Raw genomic sequence first — 17269 nt, 5'->3', positions numbered from 1 at the left:
CTCCAAACGTTCAGAGGAGAAATCAGTCAAAAATACCCAGAGGAGCCACAGAGATAATAATTTGTCAAGCAGATGAGCAGTTGCTAGTCTTAAGCCTCGGAGCAACCTTTATGTGATCAACAGACTGCAAATCTTCCCTAAATCAAGACTTGGTTGGTTTTGGGACTCAGACTCCTAGTCTGCCTGCTCTTCAGTTGAGAGCAGGCTGCCTGACGATGTTCCTTGCTCATTTCTGATGACAACAGGAATTTTGTGCAACATACCAGAAACAAATTTTTGGTTGTGTTCCCTTCATCAACTGTTCTGTAACTAATAACACCATGTCTAAAACACTGGAAGGCACTGGCCAGGTGATGGATAGTTCTTCTTCTGAAGCCACCTGCTTATAAAGACTGATCAAGGTACTTACAGCTCCCAAATTTCAGCGGGCAAGCGTGCACATCCATTGGGAAGTCCTCCAGGTGCATGGGGCACTCTGCATGAATGGTTAGCCTACAAGACAGAACACAAGGCATGATCAGAAATACCAGGCTGCAGTGGATCCCACCTGGCCCTTCTGCCATGACATCTTTACGCTGCATCCATCAGAGGTAACAAAGGCCTCGATGTGGTCACTAACCTAAGGGTCTCTGGGCAGAAGGCCATCAGCTGCTGAGAGCAGCAGGCACACCAAGCTGGCCACATTTCATATTTTGAACTCAGCCCTACTGACTGAGTTTATCTACTCAGTGCAATCAGAAAATCTGCCAAAGCCCAGGACTTTTGTTTGCTTATGAACTGTGCACATGGAGCTCATTAATGCCTGGTGCCAGGGGATATCTTACGGACCATGCTGGGAAACAGAGGGAAATTGCTTCCCAGGGACAACTAACATGGCTTTTTCTTCCCAGTGGCCTGGAAGAAGCTGAGAGCTCAGATTATTCAGTGAAGCCACAGTGTGCTTCAGGTACACCGAACAAAATCAGAGCCACATGCACTTGGGGCACCAGAGCTCATGTCCCCAAACAGTGGTGGTGGCACTGTAGAAGATGCACACAGCAGATGCAGAATCATGCATCCTGGGGCTGTTGTGAGACTGCAGGACAACTTGTGCTCTTTAGGCGTCCATCATTTCCCAGCAGGATGCCCTGTCAGGAAACAGCCTCACAAGGGTGGTGCAGCCATCATCACAGCACGCTGCAGAACACAGGGCCAGGCATGAAAGGATCCATTATAAAGGGCTCTAAAAAAGGAAGCTCCAAACTCTTCCGTCTTGAAGTATTAAAAAGCCTGCAGACTAGGAGGGAGAGCCAGAACAGATGATTTCCCAGGAGACTTCTAATACCATCTTCTTTAGTGGTACAGTTTGGTCTAAAAAAGACCCACTTCTGATGTCTCAGAAAAAGCAGCCTCTTACAGAAGCAAGAGAAGGATTCAAAGGACAAGTGCACAGCCTGAAGGGTAAAGGTTGCCTGTGGAAAACTCAGGTCAAGAGGCACAATGGAAATATTCCAGCAAGACATATTCCTTTAGCTGCAAAATGGTCTTCTAAGAAAAAGAAAATGCTGGGGTTACCTTCCACAGAAAATGTTGAGGCTCGAACCCTAGAAAAAATAAGGGGTGCAGATTTTGCCTGCAAGAAATAAAGACAAAGAAAGAAGAAAAAAAAAACTTTTTTTAAAAGAGAGAAAAAGAAAGGGAAAGTGAAGAGCAGTTGTTTTCATCGATGATTCTAGAAAAAAAAATAAATTAGGATTACTTTCTAAAGTTGGCATTGAAGTATTTTGTTGGACAGAAGCAAACACTTCCCAGAACTTTAGGCACCTTTGTGGGGAAACCAAGCAGAGGGAAAGTGGTCTGGGGCCAGTGGGGCTCCAGGACTACTCAGTGAGGACAGAAGCTGTGGTGATGATGACTGCACGTGGCAGATGACAGGCAGGAGTGAGCTCTGTGCCAGGGATGAAGCAGCAGTGAGCAGAGCTGCTTCACTTTGGCTGTTGTACCATGGAAACACCCTGACAGCTATGAAGTTTGCTCTGCTGGGTGAAGGAAGGAACCTGATTTTGGACCCATTTACATTCTCACTTGCTGCTTTTAGAGGATATGCAGAAGCTGGCATCCCCAGCAGAGGCACTAAAGAGGTGGAGGAGCAGAGCTGGAAGCTGCCACAATTTCGCTGGAGTAGGGTGGCCAAAGTGCATGAACAGGAGCCCCAGAAGCACTCACAATGGTTATAAAATCCAGTAAATCCATCCTTAGGAGAGCTCTGCAAGGACAGGCACATGGCCCCATTGCAGTCTACATCTTAGTCTTGTATGACATGGCAAAGGAAACAGGTGAAGAAAGTGGTTTCCTGTGACCTTCTGCATCTCTCCCCAGAGTAGGTCAATGGTACCTCTCTGTTCTGTAATTCAACACAAGTAAACGCTCATTTCTGCTGTTTTTCAGTGCCAGGTACTACTGTCCTGTCTCCAACGGGCACATCCACCCCAGAATTAACCATACAAACAGCATCTCCCACAGTCAGGGCAGGCTCAATTCTGGTAAGCAGTTCTCAGCTAACTGAGCATCAGTGGGACATGGCCCCATACACCCTTACAGAGATGTTGGGCTCTCAGCCCAACCATGGTTGATGCAAGGCTGCATACTCTGGCCAAGTAGTCATAGGTTTAGTGTAGCTGTGCAGGTAGACTCCACAACCAATAGAGGAGACAAGTGGATGTTTATGGTGAAGTACAAAACCCAGGCAAATTCAGAGCTCTTGACAAGCGTATGAGCACAGTGGTGCAATGATTTCCTTCTGAGGACCCAAATAATGCTACCAACAAACTGCTCCTTCACTTTAATGTCTCTTTTTTTGCAATCTGGATGAAAATTAAGACTTCATGAAGCAGGTATAAAAACCTGGTAGCAAGCTGTGGGTTAGACACACATTGCTTGTGTCATTCTGCTCCTCTCATTCTGTTTCTCGTGAAATGTGCCAGCTTGAAGATGGAGAGCTTCATTGCTTGCAAGCATGTCCTCACTAGCTTTATCACTCCATTCTTTCTGTTTCCTTTCCAACTGCACAGGACTTTTTGCTTCTACTATTTGTCATTGTCACTTGCATAAAGGAAATGCTGATGCACAAAATTTAGCATTCCACCTGTCTCCCTCAGGAGGCCACACAAGACTTTTCCTTTTAACCCTCCTGATACTTCTTTGGCTTCACCAATTGCTTTATTATTTCAAAAGGCTCTTAACTGGGTGTTCCCAAAGCCAGCTTTTCCAAAGGACTTTTCTTCCTGCTCAGCGCTTTACTTCTGATGTGTCCTGAATCCCCCAAAAGCAGAATGGCCTTTTTCATCCACTGTACTGGATGAGAATTTGGCTGTGATCCATGGCTATGGATAAGGCTGAACACTAACTCAAAGGACCACAGATTATGAGTCCAGTGGCTGAGTGCCATTCAGAACAGCCAGAAAGAGTCTCAGAGGGGGCCAGGCAGCAGTAGATCTGGGCACAAGTTGGCCTTGGCCATACCCTGCTGCCCAATCCAGACCACAGCCAACATAAGCAACTGTTGTCAAGGGAAGGAGACAACTTTATGACAGTGCTAGATGACTTTAGTTGTGTGGGAAAACAGCGATCACATTTTACATCTGAAGTGTGTTTTAATAGCTGAGTCAGTAAGAAAAAACAAAATACAATAAATCCATCAACAAACTACTGAAAAAGCAACCTAATCTTCCACCTTCACCGCCCACAATTGGAGGAGGGTTTTTAAGTCTCCTGAAATTAAATAAAAAGGAAAACACCGTATCATCCCAGTGAGATGAGTCTGGTTCAGCAATTTCAGCTAGCCTGAAGTCAGCACGTTCGCAGACAATGCTTGCTGAAGGGAAAAGGAGTGCATCATTCCTGTTCTCAGATAATCTCCTTGGCCTGAAGCCTCTGCCTTTGCCCCATGTGCACCAGCGCCCTGAGAAGCTCTGTTCCACCACCCCATGGGCACTGCTCACTCCTTCCCACCCCTCTGCGCCCCTTGGCTATCCTTCACCCCCCTTCACCATGCCCGCTCCAGCACACGCTCATCTTTCACAGCACTAATTAGCAGCAGTATTTAGGTGAGCTGAGGCATCAATCACTGCTTAGCAGAGTGCCCACATCCCGCCCCCTCCCCCCCAGCCTTTCCTGCCACCTCTTGTTGCTGGAAGAAGACTCCTCAGCACCATATGCTCTGCCTAATGAAACGTCAAAATGTCAGACTAAGAGGAATGTATCTCACTTCCCAGACGATTACCACTGCATCTGCAGTATTTGGGTAGAACAGTTTTTTGCAGAAAGCCTCATCTTTGCCCCTGACCCTGTACCAGCTTGCCACAGAGCTTTGCTTCATCACTCAGGTTCAGGTCTGGACATCTGAGCCTTGAAATGCCATCACAAAGCCTAACCAGAAAGTGAAAAATAGCCGGACTGCCAGCAACCACGTCCTCCAGCTGGTGTATCCTTTGGCTCTTCTGTCCCAGCCACAAGCAATAACTTGCTCAGAACCGTCTGGAAATAGAACTGCAGACCCCTCGTGTTTTCCCTCTGCTTTGTTGCCACAGCAGCACCAAAAATGGAACACCCAGTGAGAAGCCATGTTTTCCTCTTTAAAGTCACGGGAAGCCCTTTGAACTGCTCAACACAATGGCAAGAAGCATGAGTCAAGCTAAACATACCTCTCCCAGGGCTGGCAGTACAACAGACCTCTTCAGCTGTGTTCTCATGGTTACCGGCAGCTTAGCAAAGCCTTTGATGTGTCATTAGAGCCCCTGTCGTTACCTGCCTTGTGCTGCAGGATGAGCGAGAGCAGTGGTCCAATTTCTGGGACGCAAAATGTAATAATCCTTCGGTGTACGCGTGGCACAAAAACATGACGGCACCCTGCACAGCAAAGCCAACTTTGTTTATGCTGAGGATATTGCTTGAGTTTTGTCCTGATTTCTCCTCCAGGAGAGTCATTAATAACCACAGTCAGGACAGATAGGTGGTTCATGGCTTGGGCTGTGCTCAAATCTAGGTTAGGTTTAATTGCTGGGGTTTGAGTTTGAAAGCCATGTTGCTACTGGAATCCTTGTGCTAGATAGAAAAACACCAAATTCACTCTGCAGCCCCCAGAGATTTCAGCCCGTGATGGCAGCAATGCAGGGAGATGAGGTGATCTCTGAAGATCTCTCCCTCTTGGGACAGCCTGCAGAAAACCAAGCCTGAAAAATAGGTCGGTTTTTTTATTTTGGATCCACTCTGGAAACAGTCTGGAAGGGAAAAGCTTCAAACTGGCTCTGCAAACCTCAGCCCATCTAATCAGTTGTGTGCATTGGTCTGCTTGCATCTGTTTGTGCTGTTGTCTACAGCTAAGGCCAAGGAGGGATGAAGCCAGAGAGCTGTCAAATAGTCCAAAATGCCCACAGGAGCTGGTTCTGTAGTGTCTGAGCTGCTTCTCTGGCAAAGAATTATGGTTGCACTTCCATCATGTGGAGTAAAGACAGTAAAGACAACACAAAGGCTTGGCTGGGAGTGACCCTGCAAGACCCTGCGACTTCAAACAGCAGACTGGGTGTCACCAGTCCTAAGCATGTTGCAGTGAGGTGTGGGGCTTGTTATCCAGGGCCACGGCTCAGCAGGACTGCATGTGCCCTGCACACCTTTGTGCCTTGCTTTCCCTCCTGCTCTGCCCCTAATTCACCCAAGGTTTCACTTCTCCTTTCCAGGTGCACGTTGCCTTTAGCAATACAGGTTCCTGAGGCACACAGCTGAATGCGTCAGCCCAACAGTTAAAGAAAACATCCTGTGAGTGCATAACTTGAGCACATATTGTCTGGGAAACACTCTGACAATAAGTACAAAGCCTCCACATGCCACTGTGACAGCCCCTCTGAAGAGCAGAAGAGCTCTTTAAAGCCTGGATTCACACAGTTGAATCCCTTCAGCACAGCATCAAGCTTTCTCCGTTTTCATGTTTCAAGGCCAGGAAGAACCAGAACATTATCAATGTGCCCCACACAATTTGAGGCAGAGATTACATCCAGAGATTGCTGCAGTAGCTGAGTTTTTGTCTGTGCCTTATGTAAATCCATGCACAATCCCTGGTTTGCTGCACTCAGCTCTGACACCAGTGCTTTGAGGCCCTAGCTGGGCTTTGTGAGCTACTCAGATCGTGTAGGAGCTCCAGAAACAAGACAGCAGAGGCAGGGCTACATGGTAAGGCTGTGTTTCCTACTCCCTCGAAGGCAGCCGGAGCAACGGGGAAGAGGCTGAGGAATCAGTAACCCTGTCCATGGCTCAGCAGCCAGAAGGAAGGGAATAGAGAAACACAATTTTGTGCTGTGATCACAAAGGTCATCTCATCACCCCGGTGCCAAGCCTGAGCCAGGGATCAGATGTCTGCACTGTGGCACTGTACTGATCTGTGAGGAGGCTGTGCTGTGGGCTGTGTTCCCATTGTGGAACTAAGGGCAGTTTCTAGATGCCCAGCTACAGTGGGTGTGTGACTCCTCAAAGCTCAGATCAGTGACAAAGAGGCTCTCTCTGGGAGTTATAAATATTGTCACTCAGGTGTAATTTTGCTGGATGCATGTGTCAGATGTTCTCTTCCACCAGAGCAACTTCATCCATAAATGTAAGCCTTGACTAAGAGAAGTTGGCTTTCACAGCAGGATAAATAGCAAGAGACACATCTTTAATTGCACATCAGCAGAGCTGATCCCTCAAGGATATTGCCTGGTACAAGGTAAAGGATGTGTCTCAGGAGTCAAACTGCATGGCAAAGTTCCAGTCTTGACCAAACCTGGAAGGGGCTGCCTGGGCCAGAGGCAGCATGCAGCCCTGACAGCCCAGCTTGTCTATCCTGACAGCAGGAGGTCCACATGCACTATGGTTCTCAGTGATGGGCAATACAGTGTGTGATAAGATATCTGGTCCTCACTTGAGTGGGGTCTTCACCTTGCACAGACGTATACTTAAGATGGACAAGAGCAGACACAAAGGTGACACTTCCTTCATCATCCCTCCTTCCATGAGAATGGGCTAAGCTGAAGAATGTGCTGAATTTACTTAAAAGCCCCTGTGACTCCGCTTCCTTCAAGAAGCTCATTCCCAAAAGCCTCGTGATGCTGGCATCTGCCCAGCCGCAAACGGAAGAGCAAATTCAATACTTTCTTCTGTCACACAAAACTTGCTGAAGGTAATGGTTGTTTGCTGAATAAAGAACAAGTGAAGTGATATAAAAACCTTGAAATTGGGTCTTTTTTCTGCCTTATGCCAGTAGCTCCTCTAATACTGTACAGTCAGACAGTGATACAAACTGGGGGAGTGTTAGTCATCCACATGCAGGTCAGACAGCCAAGAACAGAACTGAGCCCTCAAGTCAAATTGGGCTTCTCTCTTCATTTACCCCATCTGCCTTGGTAACATGAGATCCCTGATGTTCAGAGACCCAAACCCCCCGGGCACTGGTGGGATTAGCTCATATCTGAGAGCTGCTGCACAAAAGCAGAGCATTGTTTATCAATGTAGGCTGTAAAACTTGCTGACATTGTAGATCAGCAGCCAGCGCAGCTATGAAGAGATGAAATCCTATCTGGTTCTTAAAAGCAGAGGTGAAGTACAGCATCTCAGCCAACCAAACCCACAGAGAAGCATGTTACTAGACTGGATTGGCTTGAAGGTGGAGGCAGAGGAAATAATTTTTTAAGACAAAAATGTACACCTTTCCGTAAACACCTCAGTACCATTTTTGTGCATCTATGAGTAGCTTGCTGCTTCACTTACAGGTCTATTTACCTTGGAAAGTGGATTAGCACATCATTCCAAGGTGGCAAACATTACTTACATGGGTGAATAGCTATCAAGCATACAGGAACCTCTCAACAAGAATGAACACATACTTAACTCAACCTCCACCTGTCGCAGTCTGTGATAAGTGTACGTACCAGACCTGTTCTTGAGGGATGCAGAGCATGGTTCCCAGCAACCCCCCATTTGCGGAAGGAAGGCCCCATTGCTGGAGCTCACAGCAGAATGAGGCAGTCTGTGGACTCATGCTGCACTTGGCTGCCCTGTGACTGTGACTTCTGCAGGAGACCATTTTTTAAAAGCTGGTGATTTTTTCCTAGAGATGATCACTGACTAGACAGGTTGGGATTTTGGATTCCGCGAAGTAGGAAGAAAACCCCTGTTCTCACAAGCAAACCCCACAGGGCTCTGGGGTAATATGCTGAACGAATTCAAATGTGTTCTCAAGCTGCTGGAGAATATCTAATTCTCCCCTCCTAATGTTTCCTACCATTACCAAAATCCTGACTTCATATCCCATCAGAGATCAGGAACAAAAATAACCACAGTGGCAAAGAAATTCCTCAAGCTATAGAATTAAATACTCTCACCTCATCACAGAAAAGAAAAAAGTCTACTTGAATGATGAGAAAAAAGCTACTTGCACAAATGTGCTGGAGGACCAGTGATGCTACAAAGCTAAGAAATAAGGATAGTAGGGATAGCAGCTCTGCTATGCTAACAGCCAGCAGGAGTCCACACAGTTGTTACATACCCTTTGGTCCCGTAATAGCTTGCATGTGTACCTGAAATACCCTGGCCCAGAGCCACGAACTCACCTCATCGTGTACAGGAGCGTGCCATTATCCACCAGGCGCAGCAGCTTGTTGGGTGTTGTCATGTTGTGGGCAACAGATTTCTTCCCATTGTGGAAGAAGGTATCAGGAGTCCAGATCTTGCTTGCCAGCAGGTTGTTCAGAGGAAGGATCTTCATGGGACCATCGAACTTCAGCCTCTCGTCTCTCCAGGATTGCCGGAAAAAGACATCAATGGTGTATTCCTTTGTGGAGAAAGGATAGAAAAGTGAGTCTTACCCTTTTCTGTCAACACTTCTAATACTTCACAGTCAGTGATACAAGCTGGGGGACCATTGGTCATCTACAAGCCTGTCAGACAGCCACAAGTCAGACCAGAGCATCAGAAACCCTACAGCTCAGTGGTGACCCCAAGGCAAAATGACTATAGTATGTGGCACTTGCACATGGGCTGCCATTCCTCTGAGCCATGCCACGTCGTGCCCTTTCTGGGCTTGTAGAACTCAAGGGAACTGCCTGATTCCCTCAGCATGAGCTGCTGCACTGCTCACCTCTGTGACACCCGCCTCGTCCTGCTAACAAAGGATCTCATTAGTTCCCAAGGTTTTCAGGGAGAGAAGGGGCCTTTGGAAAATCTGCCCCAGCTGTTCTTCCCCTGCCACTGCAGTTTCATAGACTTTATTTATGGGCTCCTGGAGGCTGCAGAACCAACTAAACTTATCATTGTGAGTGATTTCTTTCCTGCAGCTCTTCTCAGCAGCATTTAAAAGCTGCTGCACGTCACTTTCTTATAGGTCACAGAAATACCTACAGGTTTTGCAGCAGATGGAAGCTAAGCAAAAGCATCTCAGTAAATAAATTCAGCCTCGCTCCTTGGCTACAGAGCCGTTCTGTTCAAATATGAAGAGAGAAAGAGTGAACCCTTTGGTCCCATGGCTCTTACTCATAGGGGATATTTTGCCCCTCCACAGACAACAACCTGCCCTTAGTGGTCCTAAGTTCAGTAAAATCATTAGTCCAAATGAATGAGTCTGTATCCAGCCATAGGAGGTAGGTTTGGTAAAGTACTTATTGGGATAAAACCTATCTTATTTAGAAACCTTCATCCCTATTAAAGCTAAGGAAACACTCCCAAAGAAAAGAGATACCATGTGGATATTCTTTCCCTCTTTTTTATCCTTCTTTCCACAAGAGCATCATTTCCAGGTCATTCCTTCCAACGAACACACTAGCTTTATGGCATGTTCTCTACCTTATAGAAGTAACTGAGCACATGACGACTGAGTCCTTCTCCTGATTCCATCCACAGCATGAAATTACTTATTTTTTTTTCCTTCCAAATTTCCCAGGGACTAAGGCCAAGCTGCAGGAGGTCACTACTGACGATTTGGGCGTATGTCAGGTCCCATCAGCCCCTTCTTTCCCAACCAAACTGAAAATGAGACAAGAAGTCCCTCAGAGCATCTCCTGGAGAAGGCACACACGTCCTCCTCCGCATTTCGTTACCAGCTGCTGTCCTCCGCGCTGCACAGCAGCTCTACCTGCCTCTCCTCCATCATCATAATTACAGTCTGTGTCTGCATCACGATGCACAAGAGCAGCTTTCCATCGCGATGAGTAATGGCTGTGGGAGGGACGGAGCCAGCTCATCGGGCAGAGTGAGCTGGGAGGGAGGGACTTCCCCGCTCCTGAGATGAAAGGAACCCCTGCGGAGGAAGGGGCTCTCCCCACGCTTCCAGGGGAGATGGGGTTTTTCTCACACATCCCTGTGAGCATTTAACACCAGAACGGCACGCTCAAACACATTTGCCACGCATTTGTAAAATACAAGGAACCAAAGCATGCGCGGGGGAAATAATTTATTATTCTTTAACTGTCTCTCTAATTTTAAATCCATTTTGTCAAATCACATCACGGAGAATACCTTCCTCTTTTCAATACCTCAAATTTCTTCTTCACAGTTCATTATACGCGCTCCCTTAATCAAATATGCTCCACCTTGGAAGTAATTATCAGATACTCCCCACAGGCTAAGATTGCTGAATGTATTATGGGTCTGCTGCAGCAGGATAGTGAGAGAAATGGAGAGAACTCAGATGAGATTCATACTCAACATTAAGTTAACTTTTCACCCCAGAAGAATTGATCTTTTCAAAGCCACATGGGGCTATGTGGTGGAGCTAGCACTGCAGAGAGACTTAGTTCTCCACCAGACTGTTGGCGAGGCAGCCAAAGAAATGCTCACAACCATGTGAGCACAGAAAATTAAACTTTCCCCTCTTCGGAGGGGCTACACGAGGCTGGAGGACATTGCTTGGCCCAACTGGAGAAGGCAACGGCTCTCTCCAAGCCCAGCACTTCCCATCATCTGGACCCAGTAGTCAGATCCCATCTGCAGAAGGGTCCCAGCCTTATGGGATGTCCTCACGTGGCAGCCTGAAATGCTGAGCAGCCATGGCCAGGCAGCTCCTGTGCAGCGGGGCGCACATGGAGCCCAGGCTGCAAGAAGCGCTGTTGAGAAAGCTCACCATTAATTATGCTCCACAGTCCTGCTTTAATTAGAAGACAAACTGATGTGGGAATACAAGCCTAGATTCAGACCTCAGGCCTTTTCATTAATAATTTTCCCTGAACATGTCAAAATACTGCAGTCAGTTCACTCTTTTTCTTTTTTCTGCTTTGCTTCCTTTCTGGTTCAAGCATTGGGGACTGTTTGTTGGAGGAATCCATCCTCCCCTGGCACTGTCATCCACAAAGGCCAGGTCTGAGTGTCCTCCCTTCTCCCAGGACCAAGCAACCCTCCCCTGTCAGGCAGCTTCCCAGTGGCACTTACCATGTCTGTGTCTGAGACGGGGCCAAAACTTGTCACGTAAATATCTGTCTTGACTTCAGTTACACTGTCTGGAAAAAAACAAAAAACAAAACAAAAAACAAAAACAAAAAACAAAAAACACAAAGAAAGAAAGAGGAAAAAGCAATTATATTATAGAGTTCATTGTCCAAGAAGGAGGTTGAGTTTTGGTGTGGTGTGTTTTCATGGCAGATGCCACCCTGGCAAAGCCCTTGGTGAACTGGCACCACAGTCCCTACTGCATCCAGCACAATAGCTGCCTTTATCAGTTGCAATTGAGCAAAACCATCTCTAAGCAGCTCCGCTGCTCTCCAGTTACACCAAGATGAGTTTGTCCCACACAGCCTGATGCTGTGTGTTTACGAAACGCAGGCAGCTACTCAATACACAACACAGTACAGATCCATTTTCAATATAGAGGTATGTGCTGAAATGCCTTTTAATCTGCAATCCCTTTGTGCCTCCCAGCCTGATAAACAGCCGAGGAATGTTCTACCAGTTTTAGGAAACCTGGGTTTTGTTACAGCTTCAGGCTTGTCTGTACATAAAAAGAATCAATATTCGGATTGCCTTTTTTCTCACACCGTGCTTGCTGTTCTCCTGACGAGCAACTGCTCCTGCAAAGCTGCTGTCCCCATGCATCACACAAACAGCTGCACCCCAGTGTGCTGCCCTCGTGGATGCTGAGCTCCAGACACTGCCCATTGCCTCAGTTCCTTCTTGGAGCAGCAAGACTTGGGGCAGCATTACTCGTGTGCCTCCAGGTCGAGAAGAACTGAAGTGCTGCCCAGAACAGGGCCAGCAGCAGGCATCGTGCACGCCAAGCAGCACACACATTGCTCTCATTTTGACTGCCTTCATTGCAATCTTGGCTTGTTTGCTAAATCAAATCTCTGCTGCTGTCCCATTTTGCAGGGAAAACAAGGCACAGCGAGTGGGTGACATTCTGGATTCACATCGCTATGCTCTCTGCCCACTGGGTTATACTGGAAAATGATGAATGAGATGAGTTCAGCACTATGCTAACATAAATCCTTTCTGCTTTAGGGATAGATCATGCAGTTGTGCTCCTTTTGTACAGCGCTGGCTGGGAGCTACTTTCCCAATGGAAGAATCAATTTAGAACCACAAGTAAGAGCTTTATTATATATATTTATCTGTAGTGTCCCATTGTGGCTACTGCAACAGCTTTGAAGGTAGCCTGGATGGCCCATTGCTCAGCTCAGCTATGGAAATCCTTCCATCCTCTGACAGTTATTTTGCTGTATTATGAAGCTTAGCTTTGTGCTTCAAAGTTTTGTATCCAAAAATAAGATAATGCATTCTGTCAGGGTTTTCTCCTTAATGGCTCAACTATACATATACATGTCTTTAGTTATTATGGCTGGCGAGCATCTGACACAGCCTGTGGCTGGTATTATTGTGCTATATAAGTAACCCTTGATCTTGTCTGGATGTGATGAAAAGAAGGTTAAAGAGAAATATGTATGCAATACACATCTTTCTGAAACACCCAGAAGCAAATGAGACAGCATCCTGAGCAAAGTGAGCTCTGTAAGACTTAAATACTCGGGAAATTCTCTCCACCTTCCTCCAAGCTAGTCCCCAAATGAGACACAGAGCAGAGAAGAAACCTCCAGTGAAGCGAGGCTCTTCAACGTATGCTGTGAGAGAAAACTCTCATTATACTTCAGAGAAAACACAATATTTCTCCCTCCCCTCCTCTTTTCCTGGTGTTCAGCTTGCTCACCATAAATAATTTGCAACTGTACATCTCAGAGCAGCTCCACGGCTGGCCATGCAATGCAGCAGCCAGGTGAGCCTGGTGGGAGCTCTGCATATTGCAGGGCAGCTCCATCACTGCCACATGCTGGGGTTCTGGGCTCAGACACTGGGTTATTGATCTGCCCCAGAAAATTGAGGGAATTGGGCACCCTGCACCCCTCGTGGCAAAAACCAGACTGAACCTTTCCATTAATAAGTGCATCAAGGCAGGGCAGGAACTGGCCAGGATCCAAAGGGATTTCTAAAATTGAACCATTCCTGAGCAAGCAGGGATTTTAGCAGAGCAGGAGAATCCTGCGATGATGAAAACACCAGCAGAGCAGTTTGAGCCCCTGAGATTTGCTTCCTGCATGAGGCTGCAATCTGAGGGTGCCTGCACAGCTCATAGCCGTATGACAGTGATACCTCCTTGCCCCTGCATCCCCAGCAAGAAGGATCTGCACACACCCGGGCAGCATCAGAGCAGAACTGCCTGCCCTGGTTTCAGAGGTACAGCAGGGACACACCAATTCCTTCCCAGCCCGCAGCCAGCTGCCTTGCCAACAGATATGATAACTAAGCAGAGAGTTAGGCATTATCCCCAGACCTGTTGCAGAACATGTAGGAGCACTGTGTTCCCATCTACCGCCACCTGAGGACTGGGAATAGAAGACAGCACCTAGAAACAGCAATGGGACTAGAAGAGTAAGGGATTTTTGGGCTCAGCATTGTTGAACACGGGCAGAGTTAAGTCAGCCAGGTGGTATGTCCTGCTCCTGAGCCATTTAGTACCATAGAATCAATAAGGTTGGAAAAGACCACTAAGGTCATCTAGTCCAACAGTTGACCCATCAGCACTGCCCCTTCTCTCCCAGGCACAAAGTGCCTCCCTGTGGGTAACACTTTGCTTCCACTGCTCACATTCCACTGCTGGGCAGATCTGCAATGCAAATGTAAAACAAATGCTGCAACATCCTTTCCCACAGCGTTACCATGGCACTCCCTACACCTGCCTGCTCCTTAAAGCTGCTCCTTTCTTTCTTCAGGAATTTGCTACTTCCCCCGTGCAAGCAACAAACCCTCTATTAGCATTATGCGGAGGGCTGGATTCTGCCACCCCATGCCAGCAGGGTGGGCTGCCTCCCTTTCATATGCAGTGTAAAGCAGTGCTTTGGGGTTCCCATTCCACAGCAACCACTCGCCCATCCCCTCCCAGCCCTGGTTTCTCTGCATGCAGCCAGGAGAGGCGGGCATCCCCCTCCCCGCACTCCCCCCTTTAAGTGCTCACGGCTCCCCGGGCCCGTGAGGAGATGGTTATTATTTACCAAATGACTGAGTGCTATTTTTACTCGCTTCTGCTCTGGGAGCAGAGGCAGAGCCGGAATACAAATCACTGCGCCTCTCTCCTCCCGGCTGTGGATGGCAGCGCTGCCTCGAGCGCTTGTAGGGGGGGCTCAGGGGCGGGGGTGGGAACGACTATGAAGGCTCTTACTAAACGTCTTGATGCGCTCATCGAGTGCTGCTTATTTAAGAATCTCACCCATATTATAACCAACTCGTCCGGCTGCATTTTGGCTCTGAATGTGCCAAACAAGGTCACGTTTCCCAGCCGGGGCTCCCAAAGCCGTGCCGTCAGTCTGCAGAGTGATGCACCGGAGGTTCCCCGCTGCTGCATGCTGCTAAAACGGGGGCAAAGCCGCAGCAGCTCCGTGCTGGGGATTCCGGGCTTCCATGCTGACGTAGGGAAGGCTGCGCAGCCTCAGCTTGCCGAGGAGCTGGGTGAGAGAAGGACGGGGGTTTCTGAGATAACTGCAGCAAGCAGAGAGCAAGACGGTGCTGTCGCAGCACCCAAGGGTACCAGCCCAAAATCTGCTCACAGTTTCTGCATGCGTGTGGTGAGGGCAGCATCACCGTGCAAAGAGAGGGGATGGCACAGCCATCCCTGCAGCACATCAGAGCGACTGTGCCGGGCGGCACGGTGCGTTGGAGCCAGCATCTCCAGGAAGGGAAAAACACAGAAGGGCAGTCAGTACAGCCAGCCCCACCTCCTGCCTTCCCCCAAAGCTCTTGCCTCGCTAACTAATAAGCAGCAGAAGATGATTTTTGCAGTTGCTTTTTGGGTGTCTTCACCTTCATTTTCTCAGCTTTTTACTGTGGGGATTTAATTTCCTTCCAGTGTCAGACTGTGGAACAAAGGAGGAATAGGACATCCTCTCCTCCCACATCCTGTGCTGCAGCCCCAGGAGTGCAGCCTTCTGAGGAACACAGAGGTGACCTATGCCACTGCCCTTGGCTGCGCCGCCCTCGGAGGTGGCACGCTGTAACTGCAGCCCACACCTCACCCTGAGCCCCCTCCTCTCATTGGCACCTCGGTCCCATTGAACCAAACTCAGCGTCTGTATTTCCAAATGCCATTTGGCAGCTTTAGTGCCTCAGCATCCTTGAATACAAAATGACTTGTCCAGAAGCAGTGGCCACTCTCACGCTACATGCACGTGCCCAGGTTTCACAAATTCATCCTCTGAATCTTTCCCCAAATTGGATGGCAGCATGTACAGGTATGCCAAGCAAAACAAGAATATACATAAGATACTTTGGTCATCTAATCTGCCTCCTTCACAGAGGAATAAATTGCCACCACCTCCGTGAAGAACACAAACAGTAGAGAGCTATGTGATGAAGCTTGTTGTCTCCAAAGGGAGGGCAATCCTGGAGGCAGTTGTGCCACCCAGAGTTGCCACCTCTGGTGGCATCTGCCTCTCTCTAATGAGCACAGAAGGAGAGGAGTTTGAGGGTCTCATGGATGAAGGCTGGCATTAGCCTCATGCTCCCACCTATAAAGGGCAGTGGGGTTAAAAACAACGGGATGCTCACCCACTGCAGAGTGGGGTCAGCCAAGGACTGTGCACAGGAAAACTTGCTCTCTGCAAAATAAACCACAGAGCGAGGAAAGAAACAATATAAATGTCTGAAATAAATGTCTTATCTCAGCAAAAGCAGGGGTGAGTAAAAGCCTGCAGGGGATTGCCAATGAGACGTTTGGATCAGATCTGTATCTAGTTCTGCCTATATGTCATCAGCTATTTGTCTAATGTGGTTTGCTCAGCCATTAGCTTGCTTTCAGAAACAGTCTCACAAAGTGGAGATAACTCAGCCCATGTAAGGGATCTGACCCCTCTCCATTACACTCCTGGTGACTTCTGAAGGCTTGGAATCAAGCAGGCCTCACAAATGTAAAGGAATCAAGGCTGTTGGTCACTCTCCTTGAAATTTCAGCTGGCTGCATCCAGTGTCCTTTACAGGAACTGGACAGGGGACCAAGAGGTGAGCCAGTCACCACCTGAGCACAGCGCATCCAGGATGTACAGCACCTCCATGCTTATGGATGCTCATCCCCAAGGACCCCTGCTGGGCACGAGCTCTGCAGGTTACATGGGGAGGGTCAGCTCAGCCTTTGGAACAGAGCAGCCTCCCTGCCTCTTTGTTCCAGTGCCTCACACCAGCTGATCCCCATCTAGCAACCCTTTCTCTTACTTTTTCCATTCATCTGCATAATTTCACAAGTCTTGCAGGCACTTAACATCTTTGAGGTACCTGCTTTTCTGCCAGCCTTTGTTCAGACGGCAAATCAGCTCTGAAGCTTTCAGAAAACAAAAGACAGAAAGCAAGCTGCGATAAACCTCACCCCATCAGGAGCCCAGGCAGAAAGAACTACCAAAAAGGCTTCACAGAACCACACGCACGGCTCATGTAATTTAATTTAGCTTCCCCTCATTGCTCCATGTAGACATGCACATATTACTGCATTAAATGAGTGACATCAAAAACAGGCTCAGAGGCTAGAATCAGTATATGGTGCAAGCTTTTGGCAATATATATATATATAAATTAAAATATACATGCAGAGAAGAGTCAGAAGAAGCAAGGTGTGAGGATGTGCAGTCATGGAGGCTTCACACGCAGCCCTCATCCTCACACATCCAGACTACAAACAGTGACTACAAATTAGCTGAGCTATTTTTGCTACAGACAGAAACAAGAGAATGAACAAAGCTACTGTAGT

The 17269-nt window shown here is 47.9% G+C and overlaps 1 protein-coding gene across 1 annotated transcript in view; it reads right to left on the bottom strand.

The window, feature by feature from the left end:
* Window positions 1-17269, bottom strand: part of GABRA3 (gamma-aminobutyric acid type A receptor subunit alpha3) — a 66366-nt gene that overhangs the window by 13162 nt on the left and 35935 nt on the right. Inside the window, exons 4-6 of the mRNA XM_042876499.1 lie at window positions 11425-11492; window positions 8616-8836; window positions 410-492 (exon numbers count right to left, since the gene is read on the bottom strand). Of these exons, the coding sequence (XP_042732433.1) occupies window positions 410-492; window positions 8616-8836; window positions 11425-11492 (372 nt within the window). The remainder of the gene's footprint in view (window positions 1-409; window positions 493-8615; window positions 8837-11424; window positions 11493-17269) is intronic.

This window comes from Lagopus leucura, unplaced genomic scaffold, assembly GCF_019238085.1.
Source record: "Lagopus leucura isolate 7727_CA_CO unplaced genomic scaffold, USGS_WTPT01 Super-Scaffold_100016, whole genome shotgun sequence".
Taxonomy (NCBI): Eukaryota; Metazoa; Chordata; class Aves; order Galliformes; family Phasianidae; genus Lagopus; species Lagopus leucura.
This window is presented reverse-complemented; position numbering and strand designations above follow the sequence as displayed.